The sequence below is a fragment of the Callionymus lyra genome, chromosome 9, assembly GCF_982586985.1.
Source record: "Callionymus lyra chromosome 9, fCalLyr1.hap1.1, whole genome shotgun sequence".
NCBI classification, from domain to species: Eukaryota; Metazoa; Chordata; class Actinopteri; order Syngnathiformes; family Callionymidae; genus Callionymus; species Callionymus lyra.
The window spans coordinates 24,697,592-24,725,378 of record NC_141826.1 but is presented as its reverse complement, the minus strand read 5'-3'; the positions used below and the strand labels follow the sequence as shown (position 1 = coordinate 24,725,378).

Sequence of the window (27,787 nt, the reverse complement as noted above, 5' to 3'; positions counted from 1 at the left end):
ATGATTATTTCAGAAGTAACAAATACATTTTCTACTAGAACCAGTATAAGTGTAAGCAAAGAGAAATGTACTGTAATGTGACAATGTTCTACTTTAATTAAACAACGTGTTTTCATGAGATTGAAAAGCATTTTGACTGAACAGTGAATGACAAGTTATTCAATAACTATATAATATTCAATTGTACTTCGATCATGCTTTACTGATGGTGTCTAAACGCCAAAAGCAATTATTTCCTTTAATGTAATAAGTAAATATAAGAGACAATAAGTCTCTTCTGATTCAAATACTGTATAGTAAAATGTAAATTAACATCCGATTAAATGCATTTAATTATGTGTAAATATATTATTATATACTGTATATTTAATTACCATGTTATAAATATGTATAATGTAAATATGTAAAAACATGTAATAACAGTTTGCTGTTATTAATTGCGTTGCAGAAATGGGGTAGGTTTAAATAAACTTATGCTTCAGCCTACTCCTTTTCAGACATATCGATTCATATCATTATTGTTTGACTAGTATTGTTTTGACTATCGCTATCTTTGTTTCTCTAATCTCATTGGTTTTGTTTTATTGACTGAAGTTTAATTTCTTATGGACCTACACATGTTACGGAATAAAGCAATCATTCATTTGTTCATTCATGTAATACATATGTAATATATGTACATACAGCAGAATGAATAACTTTTACTGTTAAACATAAAAAAAACTTAATGAAGACACTTTTTTTCTTTTCTATAATATGTCTTTAATATTTTGGTTTGCTACAATAACGAATTACATTTTTTTTAATTTCTATTTGCTATTATTAAATTAAAATGAAGATGCATTCCGTCAGATTTACTTAATATATTTTCATTATTTAAAATTATATATTTTTTAATATAAGAGAATATAATCTGTAAAAACAGTATTATTAATAATTATTATTAACAATAAATGCGACGATTTGTCTTTAAGTTAATTTTTAAGATAAATATATATCTCCCTGACAACTGTACTAGCGTCAGAGCGTCACAGGGTTGCGCTGTCATACTAAACATCGGAGCAACGTTGAGAAGAATCTTTGTTTCAAATCCACTCGCTGAGAATGAAAACCACGCGTGGACGAGCGCGACCAAACATTCTCCGCTCACACAGGATGAGTTGCGCTGATCGTCGCTCGTTTCCTTCAATAATGTTCTTTTAATTCGCTCATTATATTTTATTAAGGAGGCCCGAGTGGAACAATGGAGCGAACAGACGGTAAAAGGTCACGGAGTGTGTTCTGGACCTGTCTTTGTCTGGCGCTGCTGGTTCTGGAGACGAACGCTCAGCTAAGATACTCCGTCATGGAAGAGTTGCGTTTGGGAACCTCGGTTGGAAACATAGCCAAGGATCTCGGGCTGGATTTGGGGAGATTCGTGGAAAGAAATCTCCGGGTCACGTCGGGAACAAAGCCGGATCTGTTTAAGGTAAACCCGAAAGATGGGATTCTGTCCGTGAGTCAGAGAGTGGACCGAGAGGAGCTGTGCGGCAGCGCGGTGCCGTGCGTCGTGAACCTGAAGGCGATCGTTGAAAACCCGCTCGAAATGCATCAAGTGATGGTCGAGATTATCGATGTCAATGACATTTCTCCCAAATTCATGGAGGAGAATTACACTATAGAGATTCTGGAGTCGTCAACAATCGGCTCTCGCTTTCAGATAGAAGGCGCGCATGATTTGGATGTGGGTTCGAATTCCATCCAGTCCTATAAACTGAACCACAATCCGTATTTTCGCCTGGAAACGGAAGAATTCGGAGAAGACGGTAAAGTCCCGTTCATTGTACAGCAGCGGCCTTTAGACAGGGAACACACCGCGACACATCAGCTGCTCTTGACGGCTTTAGACGGAGGGAAACCACCGAAATCTGGAACTTTGAATGTCACAATTAACGTGTCTGATGTAAACGACAACCCTCCCGTCTGTGATAAGCAGAAATACACGGTCACGGTAAAAGAAAACGCTCCGCCAGGAACGTACCTATTGTCCGTGAACGCATCAGACTCGGACGAGGGCGTGAACGGCGAGATTGAATATTCATTGCGAAGTAAATTTCGCGGACTTTCAAGCGAGCCTTTTGATTTAGACAAACACACCGGCGCCTTGACTGTAAAAGGAGGTCTGGATTATGAAGAGAAACAAGTTTATGAAATAAAAATCCTGGCGTCTGACAGAGGCGCGGTGTCTCTCTCCACGCACTGCAACGTCATCGTCAGGGTGGAGGACGTGAACGACAACACGCCAGATATTGATATCACGTCATTGTCGAGTCGCATTCCGGAGGATTCCAAGCCTGGCACAGTGGTGGCGCTGGTGGGGGTGACGGATCGCGACGCGGGCGTGAATGGGCGGGTGGTCTGCAGCGTGTCGCAGAATTTACCTTTTGATCTGAAACCGTCTCCAGACGGGCAGTCGTACTCTCTGGTCACCAAAGAATATTTAGATAAAGAGAAAACGCCCAGCTATGACATTGTAATAACTGCTAAAGATTTTGGGAGCTCACCCCTCTCATCCACGACTGTCATTCAAGTAGACGTCTTGGATGTTAATGATAACTTTCCGCGTTTCACTGAAAACCCGTACAACGTGTATTTAGTTGAAAACAACAAAGCAGGTTCATCCATTTTTTCAGTCACCGCGAATGATAGAGATGAAGGTCAGAACGCTGTTGTTCGGTACTCATTCGATCGCACAACTTCCGGAAACAGTCCAGCTGCTTTTTTAATCGTGAACGAAGCAAACGGAACAATAACAGCACTTAAAAGTTTTGACTATGAGACATTGAAGAGTTTCCAGTTCCAAGTCGTGGCCACAGATTCTGGAAGTCCATCACTGAGCAGCAACGTGACGGTGAACGTGTTCATTCTGGATCAGAACGACAACCCTCCAGTCATCCTGTATCCAGTCAACTCCAACGGTTCTGCTGAAGGTGTGGAGGAGATTCCCCGCAATGTGAACGCAGGACACTTGGTGACTAAAGTCCGAGCTTATGACGCTGATGTAGGTTATAACGGCTGGTTACTGTTTTCACTGCAGCAAGTTTCTGACCACAGTCTCTTTGGTTTGGACCGCTATACGGGACAGATCAGAACTCTTCGCTCCTTCACAGAGACGGACGAGGCTGAACATAAACTGCTCATACTGGTCAAAGACAATGGGAACGTGTCTCTCTCAGCAACAGCTACTGTGCTTGTCAAAGTTGTGGAGCCCAAAGAGGCTTTTGCTGCTTCGGATGTGAAAAGTTCAGCCAAAGTGGACGAAGACACCGATGTGACTTTTTATCTGATGATCACTTTGGGCTCAGTGTCGGTACTTTTCATCATCAGTATCATCGTGTTGATGGCAATGCAGTGCTCCAAATCCACAGACTACACTTCTAAATATCTCCAAGAGACCAACTATGATGGAACTCTGTGTCACAGCATCCAGTACAGATCTGGAGACAAACGCTACATGCTAGTTGGACCCAGAATGAGTATTGGATCTACTATAGTTCCGGGCAGCCATGCTAACACTCTGGTGCTGCCTGACAGAAGGAGAACTTCAGAGGAGGTAAGACTATTATTTTTATAATTGTAATTGTTAATTTGTTAGTTAAAATTACAGTCACTGGAACTAGTTTATGTGGCGCTTTCCATGGTGCTGAAATGAATTACCACAGTTCAGGCTCAGCCACTCGTGAACAGTTTCTTACTGGTTTCTACTGTCTGTTTGTTCCGTTTTGTTAACACAAATATACAAAATATGTAGCTTAATGTATAATATCTGCATTACTGACACTTATTTAATTAGTTCAACAACAAGGAACAAGGACACAAGCATATGATTCAATTTTATGATTAAAAAAGGCTTTTTGTATTTGATTTTTTTTGCCTGATTCCTTAGTTATTCAATATATATATATTTTTTTTTAATGAAAGTTATATAGCATACAATCAATTCTAAATTACACAACAGTGTTGGACAGATTCCCTTTTCAAGATGTATTCGAATTAACTTTACTGTTAATTTTTAGATATAAGCCCCAACGTTTTTCTCTCAACATTTTGCTATATCCTTGTTTTTCTTTTTTGTTTTAATATGCTTTCTTTGCTTTTTATTAGCATGAGATCAAACTAGTATCTGTTAGTTCATTTGTACATTCCAATTTATTTTTCGCTTTATTTGTATAACTCTGCTCTCATACTTTTTTTAGTACTTCTACACATTCATCAGCCACATCCAATGGAAAACTAACATACAGTTAAGAAATCCTTTCCTCTAAATGTTGTTGGTAAAAATGACATGGCCATTTGTTCTAATATTTCAAATGTCAGCCATATAATTAAAAAAGATTAATTTTAACAACTCATTCCACACCTTGGTTTATTAACAATCACCTACTTATTTATATTAGAATAAACCTTGTTTTCTTTTTGGTTGACTTTAACAATGTTTATAATGATTTACCGAAATACTAATTTTTGATAATATCAACTACAATAATAACATTAATTGGATGAGGATAAATATTTTAATTTCGATAATAACTTAAATTCTCAAACGCCTTTATCTGCAGTTATTTATCAGAATTGAGAAACACGATTTTCATATACTGTCGCGGTGATAAACGCAACGCACCACAGGGTGTCAGTGTTGACCAGATTACGGTTCACAATCTGCGGATGTTCTTGATGTGGCGATTCTTATTGCTTGATCGTCTCTGGCGGTGACAAGCAGGCTGGACTAGTGCGCGTTTGGGTGCAAAAAAACGACATATAGCGGTTTGTTTCCCGATATAATCAAAGACGTTTTGAAGCGAAACTACGTGGACTTGTTTCTCGGCGTTTGGATGTATTTTATTCTCACAGTAAGATCGTTTTTCTGACTTCACGATGGGAAATCGAGGACAAAGGAGCCGACCCAGAGGCTGGTTGCTCTCAGGGGTGTTTTTTCTTCTGCTCCAGAGTGGGATCGTGGCTCAACTACGATACTCTGTTCCGGAGGAAGTGAAAATAGGATTTTCTGTCGGAAATGTGGCGAAGGATTTAGGACTCGACATCAGCACTTTGACAGACAGGCGGTTTCGTTTAGTTTCGGGCCCGAACTACGCGCTGTTTCGTCTGGAGCCTAACAATGGAGTCCTCTACGTTGCAGAAAAGATAGATCGGGAAGAGATCTGCGACGGCGTCAGAACATGCTTGATTAACCTGAAGGTTGTGGTCGAGAGCCCGCTGGAGATTCATTACGTGAGTGTGGAAGTCGTTGACGTAAACGATCATTCGCCCACTTTCCCTGAAAACGAGCAGCGGCTGGAGATAGCGGAGCATATCCCACCCGGGACGCGCTTCCAAATCCACGGAGCCAGGGATCCTGACGTCGGCTCACACTCGGTCAGATCATATAAATTAAGCGCAAACGAGCTTTTTGATATTGAGGTGAAGGATCGGGATGATGATAAAATTCCCTTTTTGCTCATTAAAAAACCGCTGGACAGAGAAGTGAAGTCTGAACATGTTCTGGTTCTGTCGGCTGTAGACGGAGGGAGTCCACCGAAGTCAGGGAGTCTTAATTTAACCGTTACTGTCCTGGATGCGAATGATAATCGCCCTATATTCACTAAAGATGTTTACAACGTTTTGTTAAATGAAAACGCTCCACTGGGTGCGACTGTTGTCAGAGTCAATGCGACTGATTCAGACGAAGGTTTGAACAGCGAAATTGAATATACATTTGGAAAAACATTGAAGAAGAAAATACAAGATAGTTTTGAGTTAAATAGCGTCACTGGTGATATAACAGTAAAGGGACTTATTGATTATGAGGACACTGACGTTTTTAAAATAGATGTACTGGCTTCTGATAAAGGTCACTTTCCCTGGACATCAGAAAGCACAGTTGTGATAAAAATTAAAGATGTAAATGACAACACACCGGAGATTTCAGTGACGTCACTTCGAAGTGTAGTTCCTGAAGATGCCAAACCCGGAACGGTTGTATCTCTTATCGGGGTCAGTGACAAAGATTCTGGTCTAAATGGGAAAGTGAAGTGTAAAATTTCTGACGACGCACCGTTTGACTTGGTGTCGTCGATAGAAGAGAACATGTATTCGCTGGTAACTAAGAGGCATTTGGACAGAGAGACTGTGTCTCATTATGAAGTTCTAATGACAGCCACTGACTTCGGGGAACCTCCTCTGTCGAGTGCGATTACACTTAGTTTCCATGTGTCTGATGTGAATGACAACAGACCACACTTTACCCAGAATCCACTTGAACTTTACTTGTTGGAAAACAATGCTGCAGGAGCATCTATATTCTCAGTGAGTGCTCTTGATATTGACCTGGATGAAAATGCTTTGGTAACATACCAGATAGGCAGAGGTGTTGGACGAAAAGATATGACGTCTTTCCTCAGCATCCACTCTGACAATGGACACATTTCTGCTCAAAAGAGTTTTGACTTTGAAACGGTGAAGAGTTTCCATTTCCAAGTTGTGGCCACAGATTCTGGAAGTCCGTCACTGAGCAGCAACGTGACGGTGAACGTGTTCATTCTGGATCAGAACGACAACCCTCCAGTCATCCTGTATCCAGTCAACTCCAACGGTTCTGCTGAAGGTGTGGAGGAGATTCCCCGCAATGTGAACGCAGGACACTTGGTGACTAAAGTCCGAGCTTATGACGCTGATGTAGGTTATAACGGCTGGTTACTGTTTTCACTGCAGCAAGTTTCTGACCACAGTCTCTTTGGTTTGGACCGCTATACGGGACAGATCAGAACTCTTCGCTCCTTCACAGAGACGGATGAGGCTGAACATAAACTGCTCATACTGGTCAAAGACAATGGGAACGTGTCTCTCTCAGCAACAGCTACTGTGCTTGTCAAAGTTGTGGAGCCCAAAGAGGCTTTTGCTGCTTCTGATGTGAAAAGTTCAGCCAAAGTGGATGAAGACACCGATGTGACTTTTTATCTGATGATCACTTTGGGCTCAGTGTCGGTTCTTTTCATCATCAGTATCATCGTGTTGATGGCAATGCAGTGCTCCAAATCCACAGACTACACTTCTAAATATCTCCAAGAGACCAACTATGATGGAACTCTGTGTCACAGCATCCAGTACAGATCTGGAGACAAACGCTACATGCTAGTTGGACCCAGAATGAGTATTGGATCTACTATAGTTCCTGGCAGCCATGCTAACACTCTGGTGCTGCCTGACAGGAGGAGAACTTCAGAGGAGGTAGGATGATGTTACTTTTATTTGAATACAGGAACACTTGATTTGTTGGGAACTGTCTGTGGTGCTGAAATCATTGATTACGTTTCGAGCTGATAACAAAAATGTTTTTTTTTATAAGGAACGTCGAATTATATCTAGCTGTTTATACATTAATTATCATCACAATATTATATTAGCTCTATTTTAATTCATTATTTATAATTAATAACATAAATTCTAAATATTCATGAGAGTCGTTTCTGAATACATGCGGTTTTATTTCCTCCTAATTTTGAATGTTCTAACGTGTTTTATTTTGATGCTAAATCTGATTTTTTTTTTCGAGTTCAGTAACTCATATCTATTATCTCTCCTAAATATAAGTAAAACGCTGTTTGATTGGCAAATTAAATGTCCGTGATCTTTGTGAATATTTCTAAATTTGATATTTTCAACCCACAGCATAAAATGGCTGGAGTACGAGACTAAAGCAATCAAACGCAGATAAACGGAAATACATATTTTTCGATAATAACCGGGAATTAAAGAAGAAAACCAAACGTAGTGTCTGTTCGCACGGAAATGTGTTTATTTATATTTTACTTTCTATCTTGTATAAGAAGTCCCTTTGATAATATTTCTCAATATTAAAAAATAAAAGAACGAAACAAGATATTATTTAAACGTCTTTATTTTTGTTGTTGATGCTTCATTTCCTGTGGATGTCAGTGTTACACAAGAAACTGAGCTATAGTCCCTCCCTACACACTCCTTTTGTTTGCTTCATAACGAGACGACTGAAGCGAGTCCCGCGGCACGGTCGTGTTCTGGTTCTTGTGCGTTTGCGTCACACGATGTGTTGGATATAATCGACATTTTTTTTACATGAACAACTCGTCTGGAATGTTTTTGTGTTGCTGATCAATGATGGAGATTCGACGTGAAACCGGCGCTCGGCGAAGCTCCTGGATCTTCTTTCATCTGGCTGCTTTGTTTCTTGTTGGAAAACGGGCTCTGGCTGAAATCCGCTACTCTGTTCCCGAGGAGGTGAAGGAAGCAACTATTGTGGGAAATGTGGCCAAGGATCTGGGTCTTGATATCGGCTCTCTGATTGATCGACGGTTCCGTGTTGTTTCTGAGTCTGAGGACGCGTTTTTTGAGGTAAACCAGCACAATGGAGAATTGTATGTCCGTAAGAGAATAGACAGAGACGGCTTCTGTCAGGGGAGGGACTCTTGTTTGATCGAGCTGAAGATCATCGTCGAAAATCCTCTAGAAATTCACTATGTAGTTGTGGAAGTCACAGATATAAATGACCACGCTCCAGTTTTTCCAGAAAAACGGCAAACATTTGAAATAGGAGAACATATATTACCGGGGAAACGAATGCAGTTACACGTCGCAAATGACCCAGATGCTGGAATAAATTCAATTCGAACGTACACTATGATGGCAAACGAACATTTTGAAATAAATATACGTCAAAGTGATAACGAAAAAATACCCTTTTTGGTGTTGAAAAAATCTTTAGACAGAGAAAAAAAAGACAAACATTCGCTCGTAGTTACTGCAGTTGACGGAGGAAAACCACCAAAATCAGGGACATTAAATGTATCAATCATTGTTCTCGACAGTAATGATAATAAACCTACATTTAGTCAGGAAGTTTATCAAGTTGACATAAAAGAAAATTTGCCAGTTGGAACTATAATTATTAAATTGAATGCGACTGATTTAGATCAAGGATTAAATGGAGAATTTGAATATAGTTTTGGAAAAGCTCTGAGACGCAAAAATTATAACGTATTTGATTTAGACAAAGTAACAGGAGAAATAAAAATAGCAAAGGTAATTGATTTCGAAGAAAATCAATTATTTGAATTGGATATCGAAGCCTTGGATAAAGGACCAAATCCAGTGACAGGTGAGTGTCGAGTTAATATTAAAATAATAGACATTAATGATAATCCTCCAGAAATAGAAGTGACGTCACTGTCTAATACAGTGTCTGAAGATTCTAAACCAGGAACAGTCGTTTCTCTGATTAAAGTCAAAGATAAAGATTCTGGTGTTAATGGAAAAATAATTCTACAAATAACTAACAATATACCGTTTGAGTTAAAACCCTCTTACAAGGAAAACACATATTCAGTTGTTACAAAAACATCTTTGGACAGAGAGGAAGTGTCTCATTATGAGGTCACACTAAAAGCCACAGACGGTGGTGAACCTCCTTTGTCTTCTTCTAAAACCCTCAACATCCAGATATCAGACGTGAACGACAACAGTCCACATTTCCAACAGAACCCGCTGGACTTTTATCTGTTAGAGAATAATGTGGCTGGAGCGTCAGTGTTCTCTGTGAGCGCCACTGATCAAGATTTGAACCAGAACGCAGTCGTTTCATATCATATAGTGAGAGAAGGAAGTAAAAACGAGCTGCTGTCTTTCCTCAACATCCACTCTGATAACGGACACATTTCTGCTCTGAAGAGTTTTGACTTTGAGACGGTGAAGAGTTTTCAGTTCCAAGTTGTGGCCACAGATTCTGGAAGTCCGTCACTGAGCAGCAACGTGACGGTGAATGTGTTCATTCTGGATCAGAACGACAACCCTCCAGTCATCCTGTATCCAGTCAACTCCAACGGTTCTGCTGAAGGTGTGGAGGAGATTCCCCGCAATGTGAACGCAGGACACTTGGTGACTAAAGTCCGAGCTTATGACGCTGATGTAGGTTATAACGGCTGGTTACTGTTTTCACTGCAGCAAGTTTCTGACCACAGTCTCTTTGGTTTGGACCGCTATACGGGACAGATCAGAACTCTTCGCTCCTTCACAGAGACGGACGAGGCTGAACATAAACTGCTCATACTGGTCAAAGACAATGGGAACGTGTCTCTCTCAGCAACAGCTACTGTGCTTGTCAAAGTTGTGGAGCCCAAAGAGGCTTTTGCTGCTTCTGATGTGAAAAGTTCAGCCAAAGTGGACGAAGACACCGATGTGACTTTTTATCTGATGATCACTTTGGGCTCAGTGTCGGTACTTTTCATCATCAGTATCATCGTGTTGATGGCAATGCAGTGCTCCAAATCCACAGACTACACTTCTAAATATCTCCAAGAGACCAACTATGATGGAACTCTGTGTCACAGCATCCAGTACAGATCTGGAGACAAACGCTACATGCTAGTTGGACCAAGAATGAGTATTGGATCTACTATAGTTCCTGGCAGCCATGCTAACACTCTGGTGCTGCCTGACAGAAGGAGAACTTCAGAGGAGGTAGGATGATGTTCATTTTATTTTGAATACAGAAACACTTGATTTGTTGGGAGCTGTCTGTGGTGCTGAAACTGTTGATTGAGTTTGAAGCTGTAAACAATCATGGTCCAATAACAATGAATGCTGATTTCTATCCATTTGGCTATGGAAATATGATTATCAGAAAATGATTGTGACTCTCCTTTTTTTAATGTTGAAAACCTTCTCTTTGTTGTAAATACTTTCCAATTATTTGAATATATTATGTCCTGTTCATATTGACTTTTAAAACTCGTCGCATCACTCGTTTCAGAACCAGACAAGAGCAATCAAACACGGTAAATGGAATAACATACCTACCAATTAAGTCCTAGGGATTGAAACACAAAAAGATTATTACATGTGGTCTTAACCCTTTCTGTTTATATGGTGAATGTGAAATTAGATTTTAACACATGGATCCACCATTGCGCCTCTCAGAGGCTACAAGTGAGAAGACAAAAAACATTTTTTTATTTAGTCCGTTGATTATTCCAGCGTGTTTTGTGATCCATAGCATTTAATGATTCGGTAAAAGAAGACATTTTAGTGACTTTCTTGTTGTTTGGTAAAGGTCTGAATGTTTCCTCATTGTTGCCTCAATAGTATTTTTGAACGTGACTTAAGACTTTATCCATGACATAATTACAAACATAATATTATGAGGTTACAATTGATAAAATGCCACCAAAATTCGTTTCGTGATTTTAAATATGTATCAGATATACACATATAGTACAAAATAATCTATATCACGAGAATAAATATGTATTTTGGATTCAAATATGATATATTTCATCAACTTTACTCACAGTAATACCTTTTAATATGTATTTATGGTAAAATATGGTTCAGCTACAAGACTAAATAATCAAAAAACGATAAACAAATTCAAAATATTACCGATAATAACCGCGGATTTACCAACAAACTGTTAACCAAGTACAAATAAAAACAGCTGTGTTAACAAAATACTCGCATAATCTGTTATTGGAATTCTTAAAAAATAAGATTTGCTTATTTTAAACCCTTCTTTGGAAACGGGATTATTGATGCATTAAAATTCGGGGCAAATAAGGTGCACGTGACCGCAGCATCTGAAAGGCTGCAAAAAAGAAAAATATGAGTGAGAGGTAAATATTCTTTTATAAGTTTGTTGAAGATTTTAGTGTGTGTTTGGATCAGCGCCAGTATTTGTTTCGTTACAAAAATACATTCTTGTGTCTGTCCTGTTCTCTGGCGGTTTATACAAATTAAATATGGAAATCACTAGAATAAAAGAAGTGTTTTTTGTTGATTTTCTCAGAGTTTTACATCCACTTTATTCACAATTATACTTGTGGATTTTAACTTGTAAAGAAAACATTAAACCTCGCAAAATTAAATAATCGGTCAGCGTGTGCGCGTGCATTCGTGTGTGTTTGTGCGTATTTCTTAGCGTGTACGTGTGTTTTATATATTCTATATGCCATAATTGAACATGATCCCTTTACTAATCTTAGCCAGAATTAAAACGGAAACCGCGATTAGTTACGGTGTTTAAACGTATTTATTTTCGTTGTTGAAGCTTCATTTCCTGTGGATGTCAGTGTTACACAAGAAACTGAGCTATAGTCCCTCCCTACACACTCCTTTTGTTTGCTTCATAACGAGACGACTGAAGCGAGTCCCGCGGCACGGTCGTGTTCTGGTTCTTGTGCGTTTGCGTCACACGATGTGTTGGATATAATCGACTTTTTTTTTTACATGAACAACTCGTCTGGAATGTTTTTGTGTTGCTGATCAATGATGGAGATTCGACGTGAAACCGGCGCTCGGCGAAGCTCCTGGATCTTCTTTCATCTGGCTGCTTTGTTTCTTGTTGGAAAACGGGCTCTGGCTGAAATCCGCTACTCTGTTCCCGAGGAGGTGAAGGAAGCAACTATTGTGGGAAATGTGGCCAAGGATCTGGGTCTTGATATCGGCTCTCTGATTGATCGACGGTTCCGTGTTGTTTCTGAGTCTGAGGACGCGTTTTTTGAGGTAAACCAGCACAATGGAGAATTGTATGTCCGTAAGAGAATAGACAGAGACGGCTTCTGTCAGGGGAGGGACTCTTGTTTGATCGAGCTGAAGATCATCGTCGAAAATCCGCTAGAAATCCATTTCGTACTTGTCGAAGTAACGGATATAAATGACCACGCTCCAATATTTCCTGAATCAGAACAAATATTTGAAATAGGGGAACATACGCTACCGGGGAGAAGAATACAATTACTCGCAGCAAACGACCCAGATGCGGGGAAAAATTCAATTCGAACATACACTATGATGACAAACGAACATTTTGAAATTAATATACGTCAAAGTGATAACGAAAAAATACCATTTCTGGTATTAAAAAACTCTTTGGACAGAGAAAAAAATGGCAAACATTCGCTCGTAGTTACAGCAGTTGACGGAGGAAAACCTCCAAAATACGGAACATTAAATGTGTCAATAATTGTTCTTGACAGTAACGATAATAGACCAACATTTAGTCAGGATGTTTACCAAATTGCAGTAAAAGAAAATTTGCCAGTTGGAACTATTATTATCAAATTAAACGCGACCGATTTAGATGAGGGAATCAATGGAGAGTTTGAATATAGTTTTGGAAATGCTGGGAGACGCAAAAATTACAATATATTTGATTTGGACAAGATGACTGGAGAAATAAAAGTAAAAGAGTTGATTGATTATGAAGAAAATCAGTTATTTGAATTAGATATCGAAGCAACAGATAAAGGAACAAATCCAATGATTGGTGAATGTCGAGTCATAATTAAAATAATCGACATTAATGATAATCCTCCAGAAATAGAAGTGACGTCACTGTCTAATACAGTGTCTGAAGATTCTAAACCAGGAACAGTCGTTTCTCTGATTAAAGTCAAAGATAAAGATTCTGGTGTTAATGGAAAAATAATTCTACAAATAACTAACAATGTACCGTTTGAGTTAAAACCCTCTTACAAGGAAAACACATATTCAGTTGTTACAAAAACATCTTTGGACAGAGAGGAAGTGTCTCATTATGAGGTCACACTAAAAGCCACAGACGGTGGTGAACCTCCTTTGTCTTCTTCTAAAACCCTCAACATCCAGATATCAGACGTGAACGACAACAGTCCACATTTCCAACAGAACCCGCTGGACTTTTATCTGTTAGAGAATAATGTGGCTGGAGCGTCAGTGTTCTCTGTGAGCGCCACTGATCAAGACTTGAACCAGAACGCAGTCGTTTCATATCATATCGTGAGAGAAGGAAGTAAAAACGAGCTGCTGTCTTTCCTCAACATCCACTCTGATAACGGACACATTTCTGCTCTGAAGAGTTTTGACTTTGAGACAGTGAAGAGTTTTCAGTTCCAAGTTGTGGCCACAGATTCTGGAAGTCCGTCACTGAGCAGCAACGTGACGGTGAACGTGTTCATTCTGGATCAGAACGACAACCCTCCAGTCATCCTGTATCCAGTCAACTCCAACGGTTCTGCTGAAGGTGTGGAGGAGATTCCCCGCAATGTGAACGCAGGACACTTGGTGACTAAAGTCCGAGCTTATGACGCTGATGTAGGTTATAACGGCTGGTTATTGTTTTCACTGCAGCAAGTTTCTGACCACAGTCTCTTTGGTTTGGACCGCTATACGGGACAGATCCGAACTCTTCGCTCCTTCACAGAGACGGACGAGGCTGAACATAAACTGCTCATACTGGTCAAAGACAATGGGAACGTGTCTCTCTCAGCAACAGCTACTGTGCTTGTCAAAGTTGTGGAGCCCAAAGAGGCTTTTGCTGCTTCTGATGTGAAAAGTTCAGCCAAAGTGGATGAAGACACTGATGTGACTTTTTATCTGATGATCACTTTGGGCTCAGTGTCGGTACTTTTCATCATCAGTATCATCGTGTTGATGGCAATGCAGTGCTCCAAATCCACAGACTACACTTCTAAATATCTCCAAGAGACCAACTATGATGGAACTCTGTGTCACAGCATCCAGTACAGATCTGGAGACAAACGCTACATGCTAGTTGGACCCAGAATGAGTATTGGATCTACTATAGTTCCTGGCAGCCATGCTAACACTCTGGTGCTGCCTGACAGGAGGAGAACTTCAGAGGAGGTAGGATGATGTTCATTTTATTTGAATACGGGAACACTTGATTTTTTGGAGCTGTCTGTGGTGCTGAAATCATTGATTAAAATTCAAGCAGATAAACGAACATGGTTCCAACAATGAATGTTGAATTATATCTAGCTGTTTATACATAAATGATCATTACAATATTATAGTAGCTCTATTTTAATTTATTATTGATACTTAATAACATTATACTTTTTAAATATTGATCACAGTCGTTTCTGAATTCTTAGCAGTTTTATTTCCTCTAAATTAGGAATTTTCTAACGTTCTTTATGTTGATGCTAAATCTTATTTCTTTCGAGTTCAGTAACTCGTATCTAATATCTCTCTTAAATATAAGTAAAAAGCTGTTTGATTGGCAAATTAACTGTCCGTGATCTTTGTGAATATTTCTAAATTGATCTTTTCAACCCATAGCATAAAATGGCTGGAGTACGAGACTAAAGCAATCAAACGCAGATAAGCGGAAATAAATATTTTTCGATAATAACCGGGAATTAAAAAAGAAAACTAAACGTAGTGTCTGTATTCAAAGAAATGTGTTTATTTATATTTTACTGTCTATCTTTTATAAGAAGTCCCTTTGATAACGATTTAAAAAAAAGAACGAGACGAGAGAATATTTAAATGTATTTATTTTGTTGTTGATGCTTCATTTCCTGTGGATGTCAGTGTTACACAAGAAACTGAGCTATAGTCCCTCCCTACACACTCCTTTTGTTTGCTTCATAACGAGACCACTGAAGCGAGTCCCGCGGCACGGTCGTGATCTGGTTCTTGTGCGTTTGCGTCACACGATGTGTTGGATATAATCGACATTTTTTTTACATGAACAACTCGTCTGGAATGTTTTCGTGTTGCTGATCAATGATGGAGATTCGACGTGAAACCGGCGCTCGGCGAAGCTCCTGGATCTTCTTTCATCTGGCTGCTTTGTTTCTTGTTGGAAAACGGGCTCTGGCTGAAATCCGCTACTCTGTTCCCGAGGAGGTGAAGGAAGCAACTATTGTGGGAAATGTGGCCAAGGATCTGGGTCTTGATATCGGCTCTCTGATTGATCGACGGTTCCGTGTTGTTTCTGAGTCTGAGGACGCGTTTTTTGAGGTAAACCAGCACAATGGAGAATTGTATGTCCGTAAGAGAATAGACAGAGACGGCTTCTGTCAGGGGAGGGACTCTTGTTTGATCGAGCTGAAGATCATCGTTGAAAATCCGCTAGAAATTCACTATGTAGTTGTTGAAATTACTGATATAAACGATCATTCTCCCACATTTCCTGAAAAACAACAAACATTTGAAATAGGAGAGCATATATTACCGGGGAAACGAATACAATTACACGCTGCAAACGATCCTGATGTGGGAATAAATTCAATTCGGACGTACACTATGATGACAAACGAACATTTTGAGATCAACATCCGTCAGAGTGATAAACGAAAAACACCTTTTCTGGTCTTAAAGAAATCATTAGACAGAGAAAAGAAGGGCAAACATTCGCTTATCGTGACAGCAGTTGACGGAGGAAAACCTCCAAAATACGGAACATTAAATGTGTCAATAATTGTTCTCGACAGTAACGATAATAAACCTACATTTAGTCAGGATGTTTACCAAATATCAATAAAAGAAAACTTGCCAGTTGGAACCAAAATTATTAAATTAAATGCGACGGATTTAGATGAAGGAGTCAATGGAGATTTTGAATATAGTTTCGGCAAATCTTTGGGGCAAAATCTGTATGATTTGTTTGATTTAGATAAACTATCAGGAGAAATTAAAATCACAAAGGTCATTGATTATGAAGAAAATGAATTATTTGAATTAGACATTGAAGCATCAGATAAAGGAACTCCTCCATCAACAGGGGATTGTCGAGTTATAATTAAAATAATAGACATAAATGATAATCCTCCGGAAATAGAAGTGACATCACTGTCCAATACAGTGTCTGAAGATTCTAAACCAGGAACAGTCGTTTCTCTAATCAAAGTCAAAGATAAAGATTCTGGTGTTAATGGAAAAATAATTCTACAAATAACTAACAATGTTCCGTTTGAGTTAAAACCGTCTTACAAGGAAAACACATATTCAGTTGTTACAAAAACTTCTTTGGACAGAGAGGAAGTGTCTCATTATGAGGTCACACTAAAAGCCACAGACGGTGGTGAACCTCCTTTGTCTTCTTCTAAAACCCTCAACATCCAGATATCAGACGTGAACGACAACAGTCCACATTTCCAACAGAACCCGCTGGACTTTTATCTGTTAGAGAATAACGTGGCTGGAGCGTCAGTGTTCTCTGTGAGCGCCACTGATCAAGATTTGAACCAGAACGCAGTCGTTTCATATCATATCGTGAGAGAAGGAAGTAAAAACGAGCTGCTGTCTTTCCTCAACATCCACTCGGATAACGGACACATTTCTGCTCTAAAGAGTTTTGACTTTGAGACGGTGAAGAGTTTCCAGTTCCAAGTTGTGGCCACAGATTCTGGAAGTCCGTCACTGAGCAGCAACGTGACGGTGAACGTGTTCATTCTGGATCAGAACGACAACCCTCCAGTCATCCTGTATCCAGTCAACTCCAACGGTTCTGCTGAAGGTGTGGAGGAGATTCCCCGCAATGTGAACGCAGGACACTTGGTGACTAAAGTCCGAGCTTATGACGCTGATGTAGGTTATAACGGCTGGTTACTGTTTTCACTGCAGCAAGTTTCTGACCACAGTCTGTTTGGTTTGGACCGCTATACGGGACAGATCAGAACTCTTCGCTCCTTCACAGAGACGGACGAGGCTGAACATAAACTGCTCATACTGGTCAAAGACAATGGGAACGTGTCTCTCTCAGCAACAGCTACTGTGCTTGTCAAAGTTGTGGAGCCCAAAGAGGCTTTTGCTGCTTCTGATGTGAAAAGTTCAGCCAAAGTGGACGAAGACACCGATGTGACTTTTTATCTGATGATCACTTTGGGCTCAGTGTCGGTACTTTTCATCATCAGTATCATCGTGTTGATGGCAATGCAGTGCTCCAAATCCACTGACTATACTTCTAAATATCTCCAAGAGACCAACTATGATGGAACTCTGTGTCACAGCATCCAGTACAGATCTGGAGACAAACGCTACATGCTAGTTGGACCAAGAATGAGTATTGGATCTACTATAGTTCCTGGCAGCCATGCTAACACTCTGGTGCTGCCTGACAGGAGGAGAACTTCAGAGGAGGTAGGATGATGTTGATTTTATTTGAATACAGGAACATTTGATTTGTTGGGAACTGTCTGTGGTGCTGAAATCATTGATTACGTTTCGAGCTGATAACAAACATGTTTTTTTTATAAGGAACGTCGAATTATATCTAGCTGTTTATACATTATTTGTAATTATCATCACAATATTATATTAGCTCTATTTTAATTCATTATTTATAATTAATAACATAAATTCTAAATATTGATGAGAGTCGTTTCTGAATACATGCGGTTTTATTTCCTCCTAATTTTGAATGTTCTAACGTGTTTTATTTTGATGCTAAATCTGATTTTTTTCGAGTTCAGTAACTCATATCTAATATCTCTCCTAAATATAAGTAAAACGCTGTTTGATTGGCAAATTAAATGTCCGTGATCTTTGTGAATATTTCTAAATTTGATCTTTTCAACCCACAGCATAAAATGGCTGGAGTACGAGTCTAAAGCAATCAAACGCAGATAAACGGAAATAAATATTTTTCGATAATAACCGGGAATTAAAAAAGTAAACTAAACGTAGTGTCTGTTCGCACGGAAATGTGTTTATTTATATTTTACTTTCTATCTTGTATAAGAAGTCCCTTTGATAATATTTCTCAATATTAAAAAAGAAAAGAACGAAACAAGAGATTATTTAAACGTCTTTATTTTTGTTGTTGAAGCTTCATTTCCTGTGGATGTCAGTGTTACACAAGAAACTGAGCTATAGTCCCTCCCTACACACTCCTTTTGTTTGCTTCATAACGAGACGACTGAAGCGAGTCCCGCGGCACGGTCGTGTACTGGTTCTTGTGCGTTTGCGTCACACGATGTGTTGGATATAATCGACATTTTTTTTAAACGAAAAACTCGTCTGGAATGTTTTTGTGTTGCTGATAAATGATGGAGATTCGACGTGAAACCGGCGCTCGGCGAAGCTCCTGGATCTTCTTTCATCTGGCTGCTTTGTTTCTTGTTGGAAAACGGGCTCTGGCTGAAATCCGCTACTCTGTTCCCGAGGAGGTGAAGGAAGCAACTATTGTGGGAAATGTGGCCAAGGATCTGGGTCTTGATATCGGCTCTCTGACTGATCGACGGTTCCGTGTTGTTTCTGAGTCTGAGGACGCGTTTTTTGAGGTAAACCAGCACAATGGAGAATTGTATGTCCGTAAGAGAATAGACAGAGACGGCTTCTGTCAGGGGAGGGACTCTTGTTTGATCGAGCTGAAGATCATCGTCGAAAATCCGCTAGAAATTCACTATGTAGTTGTTGAAATCACAGATATTAATGATCATTCTCCTACATTTCCTGAAAAACAGCAAACATTTAAAATAGCGGAACATACGTTGCCTGGAACTCGCTTTCAATTACATGCTGCGAGCGACGCAGATGCTGGAATTAATTCTATTCGCACTTACTCTTTGACGGCAAATGATCATTTTGAAATGAATATACGCCAAAGAGATGCTAGTAAAACACCGTTTATTGTGTTAAAGAAAGCATTAGACCGAGAGAAGAAGGATAAACACTCGCTCATTGTTACAGCATTTGACGGGGGAAAACCTCAGAGATCAGGAAAATTAAATGTTTCTATTATTGTTCTAGACATAAATGACAATCGGCCCACATTTAGTCAAGACATCTACCAAATAGAAATAAAAGAAAACATCTCTATTGGTGCTGCAATCTTTAAATTAAATGCTATAGATCCAGATGATGGATTAAACGGGATATTAGAATATCAATTTGGAAAAACATCGAGCAGAGGGTTACAGGATTTGTTTTTGTTAGAACATTCAAGTGGAGAGATAACGTTAAAGGGAAAAATTGATTTTGAAGATTCCAAGGAATTTGAATTGGACATAGAGGCATCAGATAAAGGTAACCCCCCTCTGACAGGAGAGTGTCGAGTCATAATTAAAATTATAGATATTAATGATAATCCTCCAGAAATAGAAGTGACGTCACTGTCTAATACAGTGTCTGAAGATTCTAAACCAGGAACAGTCGTTTCTCTGATCAAAGTCAAAGATAAAGATTCTGGTGTTAATGGAAAAATAATTCTACAAATAACTAACAATGTACCGTTTGAGTTAAAACCCTCTTACAAGGAAAACACATATTCAGTTGTTACAAAAACATCTTTGGACAGAGAGGAAGTGTCTCATTATGAGGTCACACTAAAAGCAACAGATGGTGGTGAACCTCCTTTGTCTTCTTCTAAAACCCTCAACATCCAGATATCAGACGTGAACGACAACCGTCCACATTTCCAACAGAACCCGCTGGACTTTTATCTGTTAGAGAATAACGTGGCTGGAGCGTCAGTGTTCTCTGTGAGCGCCACTGATCAAGACTTGAACCAGAACGCAGTCGTTTCATATCATATCGTGAGAGAAGGAAGTAAAAACGAGCTGCTGTCTTTCCTCAACATCCACTCTGATAACGGACACATTTCTGCTCTGAAGAGTTTTGACTTTGAGACAGTGAAGAGTTTTCAGTTCCAAGTTGTGGCCACAGATTCTGGAAGTCCGTTACTGAGCAGCAACGTGACGGTGAACGTGTTCATTTTGGATCAGAACGACAACCCTCCAGTCATCCTGTATCCAGTCAACTCCAACGGTTCTGCTGAAGGTGTGGAGGAGATTCCCCGCAATGTGAACGCAGGACACTTGGTGACTAAAGTCCGAGCTTATGACGCTGATGTAGGTTATAACGGCTGGTTACTGTTTTCACTGCAGCAAGTTTCTGACCACAGTCTCTTTGGTTTGGACCGCTATACGGGACAGATCAGAACTCTTCGCTCCTTCACAGAGACGGACGAGGCTGAACATAAACTGCTCATACTGGTCAAAGACAATGGGAACGTGTCTCTCTCAGCAACAGCTACTGTGCTTGTCAAAGTTGTGGAGCCCAAAGAGGCTTTTGCTGCTTCTGATGTGAAAAGTTCAGCCAAAGTGGATGAAGACACTGATGTGACTTTTTATCTGATGATCACTTTGGGCTCAGTGTCGGTACTTTTCATCATCAGTATCATCGTGTTGATGGCAATGCAGTGCTCCAAATCCACAGACTACACTTCTAAATATCTCCAAGAGACCAACTATGATGGAACTCTGTGTCACAGCATCCAGTACAGATCTGGAGACAAACGCTACATGCTAGTTGGACCCAGAATGAGTATTGGATCTACTATAGTTCCTGGCAGCCATGCTAACACTCTGGTGCTGCCTGACAGGAGGAGAACTTCAGAGGAGGTAGGATGATGTTCATTTTATTTGAATACGGGAACACGTGATTTTTTTGGAGCTGTCTGTGGTGCTGAAATCATTGATTAAAATTCAAGCAGATAAACGAACATGGTTCCAACAATGAATGTTCAATTATATCTAGCTGTTTAAATATAAATGATTACAATATTATAGTAGCTCTATTTTAATTTAATGTTGATAATTATTAACATTATCATTTTTAAACATTGATTACAGTCGTTTCTGAATACATGGCAGTTTTATTTCCTCTTAATTTGGAATTTTCTAACGTTTTTTATGTTGATGATTAATCTGATTTCTTTCGAGTTCAGTGACTCGTATCTAATATCTCTCTTAAATATAAGTAAAAAGCTGTTTGATTGGCAAATTAACGGCCCGTTATCTTTGTGAATATTTCTAAATGTTATCTTTTCAACCCACATCTTAAAATGGCTGGAGTACGAGACTAAAGCAATCAAACGCAGATAAGCGGAAATAACTTTTTTTCGATAATAACCGGGAATTAAAAAAGAAAACCAAACATGTAGTGTTTGTTCTCACGAAAATGTGTTTATTTATATTTTACTGTGTGTCTTGTTTAAGATGTCCCTTTGATAACATTTCGCAAGAATACAAAATTAAAGAACGAGGCGAGAGAAGATTTAAACGTCTTCATTTCTGTTGTTGATGCTTCATTTCCTGTGGATGTCAGTGTTACACAAGAAACTGAGCTATAGTCCCTCCCTACACACTCCTTTTGTTTGCGTCATAACGAGACGACTGAAGCGAGTCCCGCGGCACGGTCGTGTTCTGGTTCTTGTGCGTTTGCGTCACACGATGTGTTGGATATAATCGACATTTTTTTTACACGAAAAACTCGTCTGGAATGTTTTTGTGTTGCTGATCAATGATGGAGATTCGACGTGAAACCGGCGCTCGGCGAAGCTCCTGGATCTTCTTTCATCTGGCTGCTTTGTTTCTTGTTGGAAAACGGGCTCTGGCTGAAATCCGCTACTCTGTTCCCGAGGAGGTGAAGGAAGCAACTATTGTGGGAAATGTGGCCAAGGATCTGGGTCTTGATATCGGCTCTCTGATTGATCGACGGTTCCGTGTTGTTTCTGAGTCTGAGGACGCGTTTTTTGAGGTAAACCAGCACAATGGAGAATTGTATGTCCGTAAGAGAATAGACAGAGACGGCTTCTGTCAGGGGAGGGACTCTTGTTTGATCGAGCTGAAGATCATCGTCGAAAATCCGCTAGAAATTCACTATGTAGTTGTTGAAATTACTGATATTAATGATCATTCTCCCACATTTCCTGAAAAACAGCAAACATTTGAATTAGGAGAACATACGATACCGGGGAGAAGAATACAATTACACGCCGCAAACGATCCTGATGCTGGAATAAATTCAATTCGAACGTACACTTTAATTTCAAACGAATATTTTGAAATCAATATCCGTCAGACCGATAAACAAAAAATCCCTTTTCTGGTGTTAAAGAAATCTTTAGACAGAGAAAAAAAGGAAAAACATTCGTTCACAATTACAGCAGTTGACGGCGGAAAACCTCCAAAATCTGGAACATTAAATGTGTCAATCATTGTTCTCGACAGTAATGATAATAAACCTACATTTAGTCAGGATGTTTACCAAATTTCCATTAAAGAAAATTTGCCACTTGGAACTATTATCATTAAATTAAATGCAACTGATTTAGATGAAGGAGTCAATGGAGAGTTTGAATATAGTTTCGGCAAATCTTTGGGGCAAAATCTGTATGATATATTTAATTTAGATAAACTATCAGGAGAAATTAAAATAACAAAGTTGATTAATTATGAAGAAAATGAATTATTTGAATTAGACATTGAAGCATCAGATAAAGGAACTCCTCCACTGACCGGAGAATGTCGAGTCATAATTAAAATTATAGACATTAATGATAATTCTCCAGAAATAGAAGTGACGTCACTGTCTAATACAGTGTCTGAAGATTCTAAACCAGGAACAGTCGTTTCTCTAATCAAAGTCAAAGATAAAGATTCTGGTGTTAATGGAAAAATAATTCTACAAATAACTAACAATGTTCCGTTTGAGTTAAAACCGTCTTACAAGGAAAACACATATTCAGTTGTTACAAAAACATCTTTGGACAGAGAGGAAGTGTCTCATTATGAGGTCACACTAAAAGCCACAGACGGTGGTGAACCTCCTTTGTCTTCTTCTAAAACCCTCAACATCCAGATATCAGACGTGAACGACAACAGTCCACATTTCCAACAGAACCCGCTGGACTTTTATCTGTTAGAGAATAACGTGGCTGGAGCGTCAGTGTTCTCTGTGAGCGCCACTGATCAAGATTTGAACCAGAACGCAGTCGTTTCATATCATATCGTGAGAGAAGGAAGTAAAAACGAGCTGCTGTCTTTCCTCAACATCCACTCGGATAACGGACACATTTCTGCTCTAAAGAGTTTTGACTTTGAGACAGTGAAGAGTTTCCAGTTCCAAGTTTTGGCCACAGATTCTGGAAGTCCGTCACTGAGCAGCAACGTGACGGTGAACGTGTTCATTCTGGATCAGAACGACAACCCTCCAGTCATCCTGTATCCAGTCAACTCCAACGGTTCTGCTGAAGGTGTGGAGGAGATTCCCCGCAATGTGAACGCAGGACACTTGGTGACTAAAGTCCGAGCTTATGACGCTGATGTAGGTTATAACGGCTGGTTACTGTTTTCACTGCAGCAAGTTTCTGACCACAGTCTCTTTGGTTTGGACCGCTATACGGGACAGATCAGAACTCTTCGCTCCTTCACAGAGACGGACGAGGCTGAACATAAACTGCTCATACTGGTCAAAGACAATGGGAACGTGTCTCTCTCAGCAACAGCTACTGTGCTTGTCAAAGTTGTGGAGCCCAAAGAGGCTTTTGCTGCTTCTGATGTGAAAAGTTCAGCCAAAGTGGACGAAGACACCGATGTGACTTTTTATCTGATGATCACTTTGGGCTCAGTGTCGGTACTTTTCATCATCAGTATCATCGTGTTGATGGCAATGCAGTGCTCCAAATCCACAGACTATACTTCTAAATATCTCCAAGAGACCAACTATGATGGAACTCTGTGTCACAGCATCCAGTACAGATCTGGAGACAAACGCTACATGCTAGTTGGACCCAGAATGAGTATTGGATCTACTATAGTTCCTGGCAGCCATGCTAACACTCTGGTGCTGCCTGACAGGAGGAGAACTTCAGAGGAGGTAGGATGATGTTCATTTTATTTGAATACAGGAAAACTTGATTTGTTGTGAGCTGTCTGTGGTGCTGAAATCATTGATTAAAATTCAAGCAGATAAACAAACATGGTTCCAACAATGAATGATGAATTATACCTAGCCTGTTTATACATAAATGATCATTACAATATTATAGTAGCTCTATTTTAATGTATTATTGATAATGAATAACATTATATTTTTTAAATATTGATCACAGTCGTTTCTGAATACATGGCAGTTTTATTTCCTTTTAATTTGGGATTTTCTAACGTTTTTTTATGTTGATGCTAAATCTTATTTCTTTTGAGTTCAGTAACTCGTATCTAATATCTCTCTTAAATATACCTAAATAACTTTTTGATATTAAAATTAACTGTCCGTGATCGTTGTGAATATTTCTAAATTGATCTTTTCAACCTACAGCATAAAATGGCTGGAGTACGAGACTAAAGCAATCAAACGCAGATAAGCGGAAATATCTATTTTTCGATAATAACCGGGAATTTAAAAAAAAACCAAACGTAGTGTCTGTTCGCATGGACGTAACATTTTGTGTGCGTGTGTTTATTTATATTGTATTGTCTATCTTGTATAAGAAGTCCCTTTTATAACATTTCCCTAGATTAAAATGAAAAGAACGAGACGAGAGAAAATTTAAACGTATTTATTTGTGTTGTTGAAGCTTCATTTCCTGTGGATGTCAGTGTTACACAAGAAACTGAGCTATAGTCCCTCCCTACACACTCCTTTTGTTTGCTTCATAACGAGACGACTGAAGCGAGTCCCGCGGCACGGTCGTGTTCTGGTTCTTGTGCGTTTGCGTCACACGATGTGTTGGATATAATCGACATTTTTTTTACACCAAAAAACCGTCTGGAATGTTTTTGTGTTGCTGATCAATGATGGAGATTCGACGTGAAACCGGCGCTCGGCGAAGCTCCTGGATCTTCTTTCATCTGGCTGCTTTGTTTCTTGTTGGAAAACGGGCTCTGGCTGAAATCCGCTACTCTGTTCCCGAGGAGGTGAAGGAAGCAACTATTGTGGGAAATGTGGCCAAGGATCTGGGTCTTGATATCGGCTCTCTGATTGATCGACGGTTCCGTGTTGTTTCTGAGTCTGAGGACGCGTTTTTTGAGGTAAACCAGCACAATGGAGAATTGTATGTCCGTAAGAGAATAGACAGAGACGGCTTCTGTCAGGGGAGGGACTCTTGTTTGATCGAGCTGAAGATTATCGTCGAAAATCCGCTAGAAATTCACTACGTAGTTGTTGAAATTACTGATATTAATGATCATTCTCCCACATTTCCTGAAAAACAACATATTTTCTCAATGGGGGAATTGACTTTGCCCGGTACACGGTTTCAATTACTCGCGGCCATTGACGCAGATTCAGGGACTAATTCTATTCGCACATACACTTTGACACCAAATGAACATTTCGAGATTAATATTCGTCAAAGCGATACAGCCAAGGTGCCGTTTTTGGTTCTCAAAAAATCATTAGACAGAGAAAAGAAAGATAAGCATTCATTTATTGTAACAGCACTTGATGGGGGTAAACCTCAAAGGTCTGGGACATTAAATGTGTCAATAATTGTTCTTGACAGTAACGATAATCGTCCGATATTCAGTCAGGATATTTATCGCGTTAAAATTAGAGAGGATCTAGCAGCCGGTGCATCAATAATTACACTGAATGCAACTGATCAAGATTATGGAATTAACAGTGAACTCGAGTTCAACCTGGGAAAAAATGTAAGACGTGGATATAATGACATTTTTAAATTAAATAAAATTACAGGTGAAATAAAATTAATGGGTTCACTTGACCATGAACTAAACGAGGTGTTTGAATTTGATGTTGAGGCCTCTGACAAGGGTATCCCTCCATTATCAGGAGAGTGTAGAGTCATAATAAACATTATTGACGTAAATGATAATCGTCCAGAAATAGAAGTGACGTCGCTGTCTAATACAGTGTCTGAAGATTCTAAACCAGGAACAGTCGTTTCTCTGATCAAAGTCAAAGATAAAGATTCTGGTGTTAATGGAAAAATAATTCTACAAATAACTAACAATGTACCGTTTGAGTTAAAACCCTCTTACAAGGAAAACACATATTCAGTTGTTACAAAAACATCTTTGGACAGAGAGGAAGTGTCTCATTATGAGGTCACACTAAAAGCCACAGACGGTGGTGAACCTCCTTTGTCTTCTTCTAAAACCCTCAACATCCAGATATCAGACGTGAACGACAACAGTCCACATTTCCAACAGAACCCGCTGGACTTTTATCTGTTAGAGAATAACGTGGCTGGAGCGTCAGTGTTCTCTGTGAGCGCCACGGATCAAGACTTGAACCAGAACGCAGTCGTTTCATATCATATCGTGAGAGAAGGAAGTAAGAACGAGCTGCTGTCTTTCCTCAACATCCACTCTGATAACGGACACATTTCTGCTCTGAAGAGTTTTGACTTTGAGACGGTGAAGAGTTTTCAGTTCCAAGTTGTGGCCACAGATTCTGGAAGTCCGTCACTGAGCAGCAACGTGACGGTGAACGTCTTCATTCTGGATCAGAACGACAACCCTCCAGTCATCCTGTATCCAGTCAACTCCAACGGTTCTGCTGAAGGTGTGGAGGAGATTCCCCGCAATGTGAACGCAGGACACTTGGTGACTAAAGTCCGAGCTTATGACGCTGATGTAGGTTATAACGGCTGGTTACTGTTTTCACTGCAGCAAGTTTCTGACCACAGTCTCTTTGGTTTGGACCGCTATACGGGACAGATCAGAACTCTTCGCTCCTTCACAGAGACGGACGAGGCTGAACATAAACTGCTCATACTGGTCAAAGACAATGGGAACGTGTCTCTCTCAGCAACAGCTACTGTGCTTGTCAAAGTTGTGGAGCCCAAAGAGGCTTTTGCTGCTTCTGATGTGAAAAGTTCAGCCAAAGTGGACGAAGACACTGATGTGACTTTTTATCTGATGATCACTTTGGGCTCAGTGTCGGTACTTTTCATCATCAGTATCATCGTGTTGATGGCAATGCAGTGCTCCAAATCCACAGACTACACTTCTAAATATCTCCAAGAGACCAACTATGATGGAACTCTGTGTCACAGCATCCAGTACAGATCTGGAGACAAACGCTACATGCTAGTTGGACCCAGAATGAGTATTGGATCTACTATAGTTCCTGGCAGCCATGCTAACACTCTGGTGCTGCCTGACAGGAGGAGAACTTCAGAGGAGGTAGGATGATGTTCATTTTATTTGAATACAGGAAAACTTGATTTGTTGTGAGCTGTCTG

At 39.7% G+C, this 27,787-nt stretch overlaps 1 protein-coding gene and 7 pseudogenes across 1 annotated transcript; all 8 read left to right on the top strand.

The window, feature by feature from the left end:
- The first annotated feature begins 1,243 nt into the window (after nt 1-1,243).
- LOC148072416 (protocadherin alpha-8 pseudogene) lies at nt 1,244-4,061 on the top strand (annotated as a pseudogene).
- An 853-nt stretch (nt 4,062-4,914) lies between these two features.
- On the top strand, nt 4,915-7,272 carry LOC148072415 (protocadherin alpha-5 pseudogene; annotated as a pseudogene).
- Nucleotides 7,273-7,960: 688 nt separating this feature from the next.
- LOC148072414 (protocadherin alpha-3 pseudogene) lies at nt 7,961-10,533 on the top strand (annotated as a pseudogene).
- Nucleotides 10,534-12,322: 1,789 nt separating this feature from the next.
- On the top strand, nt 12,323-14,694 carry LOC148072413 (protocadherin alpha-3 pseudogene; annotated as a pseudogene).
- An 882-nt stretch (nt 14,695-15,576) lies between these two features.
- On the top strand, nt 15,577-17,940 carry LOC148072412 (protocadherin alpha-3 pseudogene; annotated as a pseudogene).
- An 805-nt stretch (nt 17,941-18,745) lies between these two features.
- Nucleotides 18,746-21,203, top strand: LOC148072411 (protocadherin alpha-13 pseudogene; annotated as a pseudogene).
- A 789-nt stretch (nt 21,204-21,992) lies between these two features.
- On the top strand, nt 21,993-24,462 carry LOC148072410 (protocadherin alpha-3 pseudogene; annotated as a pseudogene).
- An 879-nt stretch (nt 24,463-25,341) lies between these two features.
- Nucleotides 25,342-27,737, top strand: LOC148072409 (protocadherin alpha-3-like). The gene has a single exon (XM_087798674.1). The coding sequence runs from the start codon at nt 25,371-25,373 to the stop codon at nt 27,735-27,737; it is 2,367 nt and encodes a 788-aa protein (XP_087654800.1). The 5' UTR covers nt 25,342-25,370.
- Nucleotides 27,738-27,787: the final 50 nt, after the last annotated feature.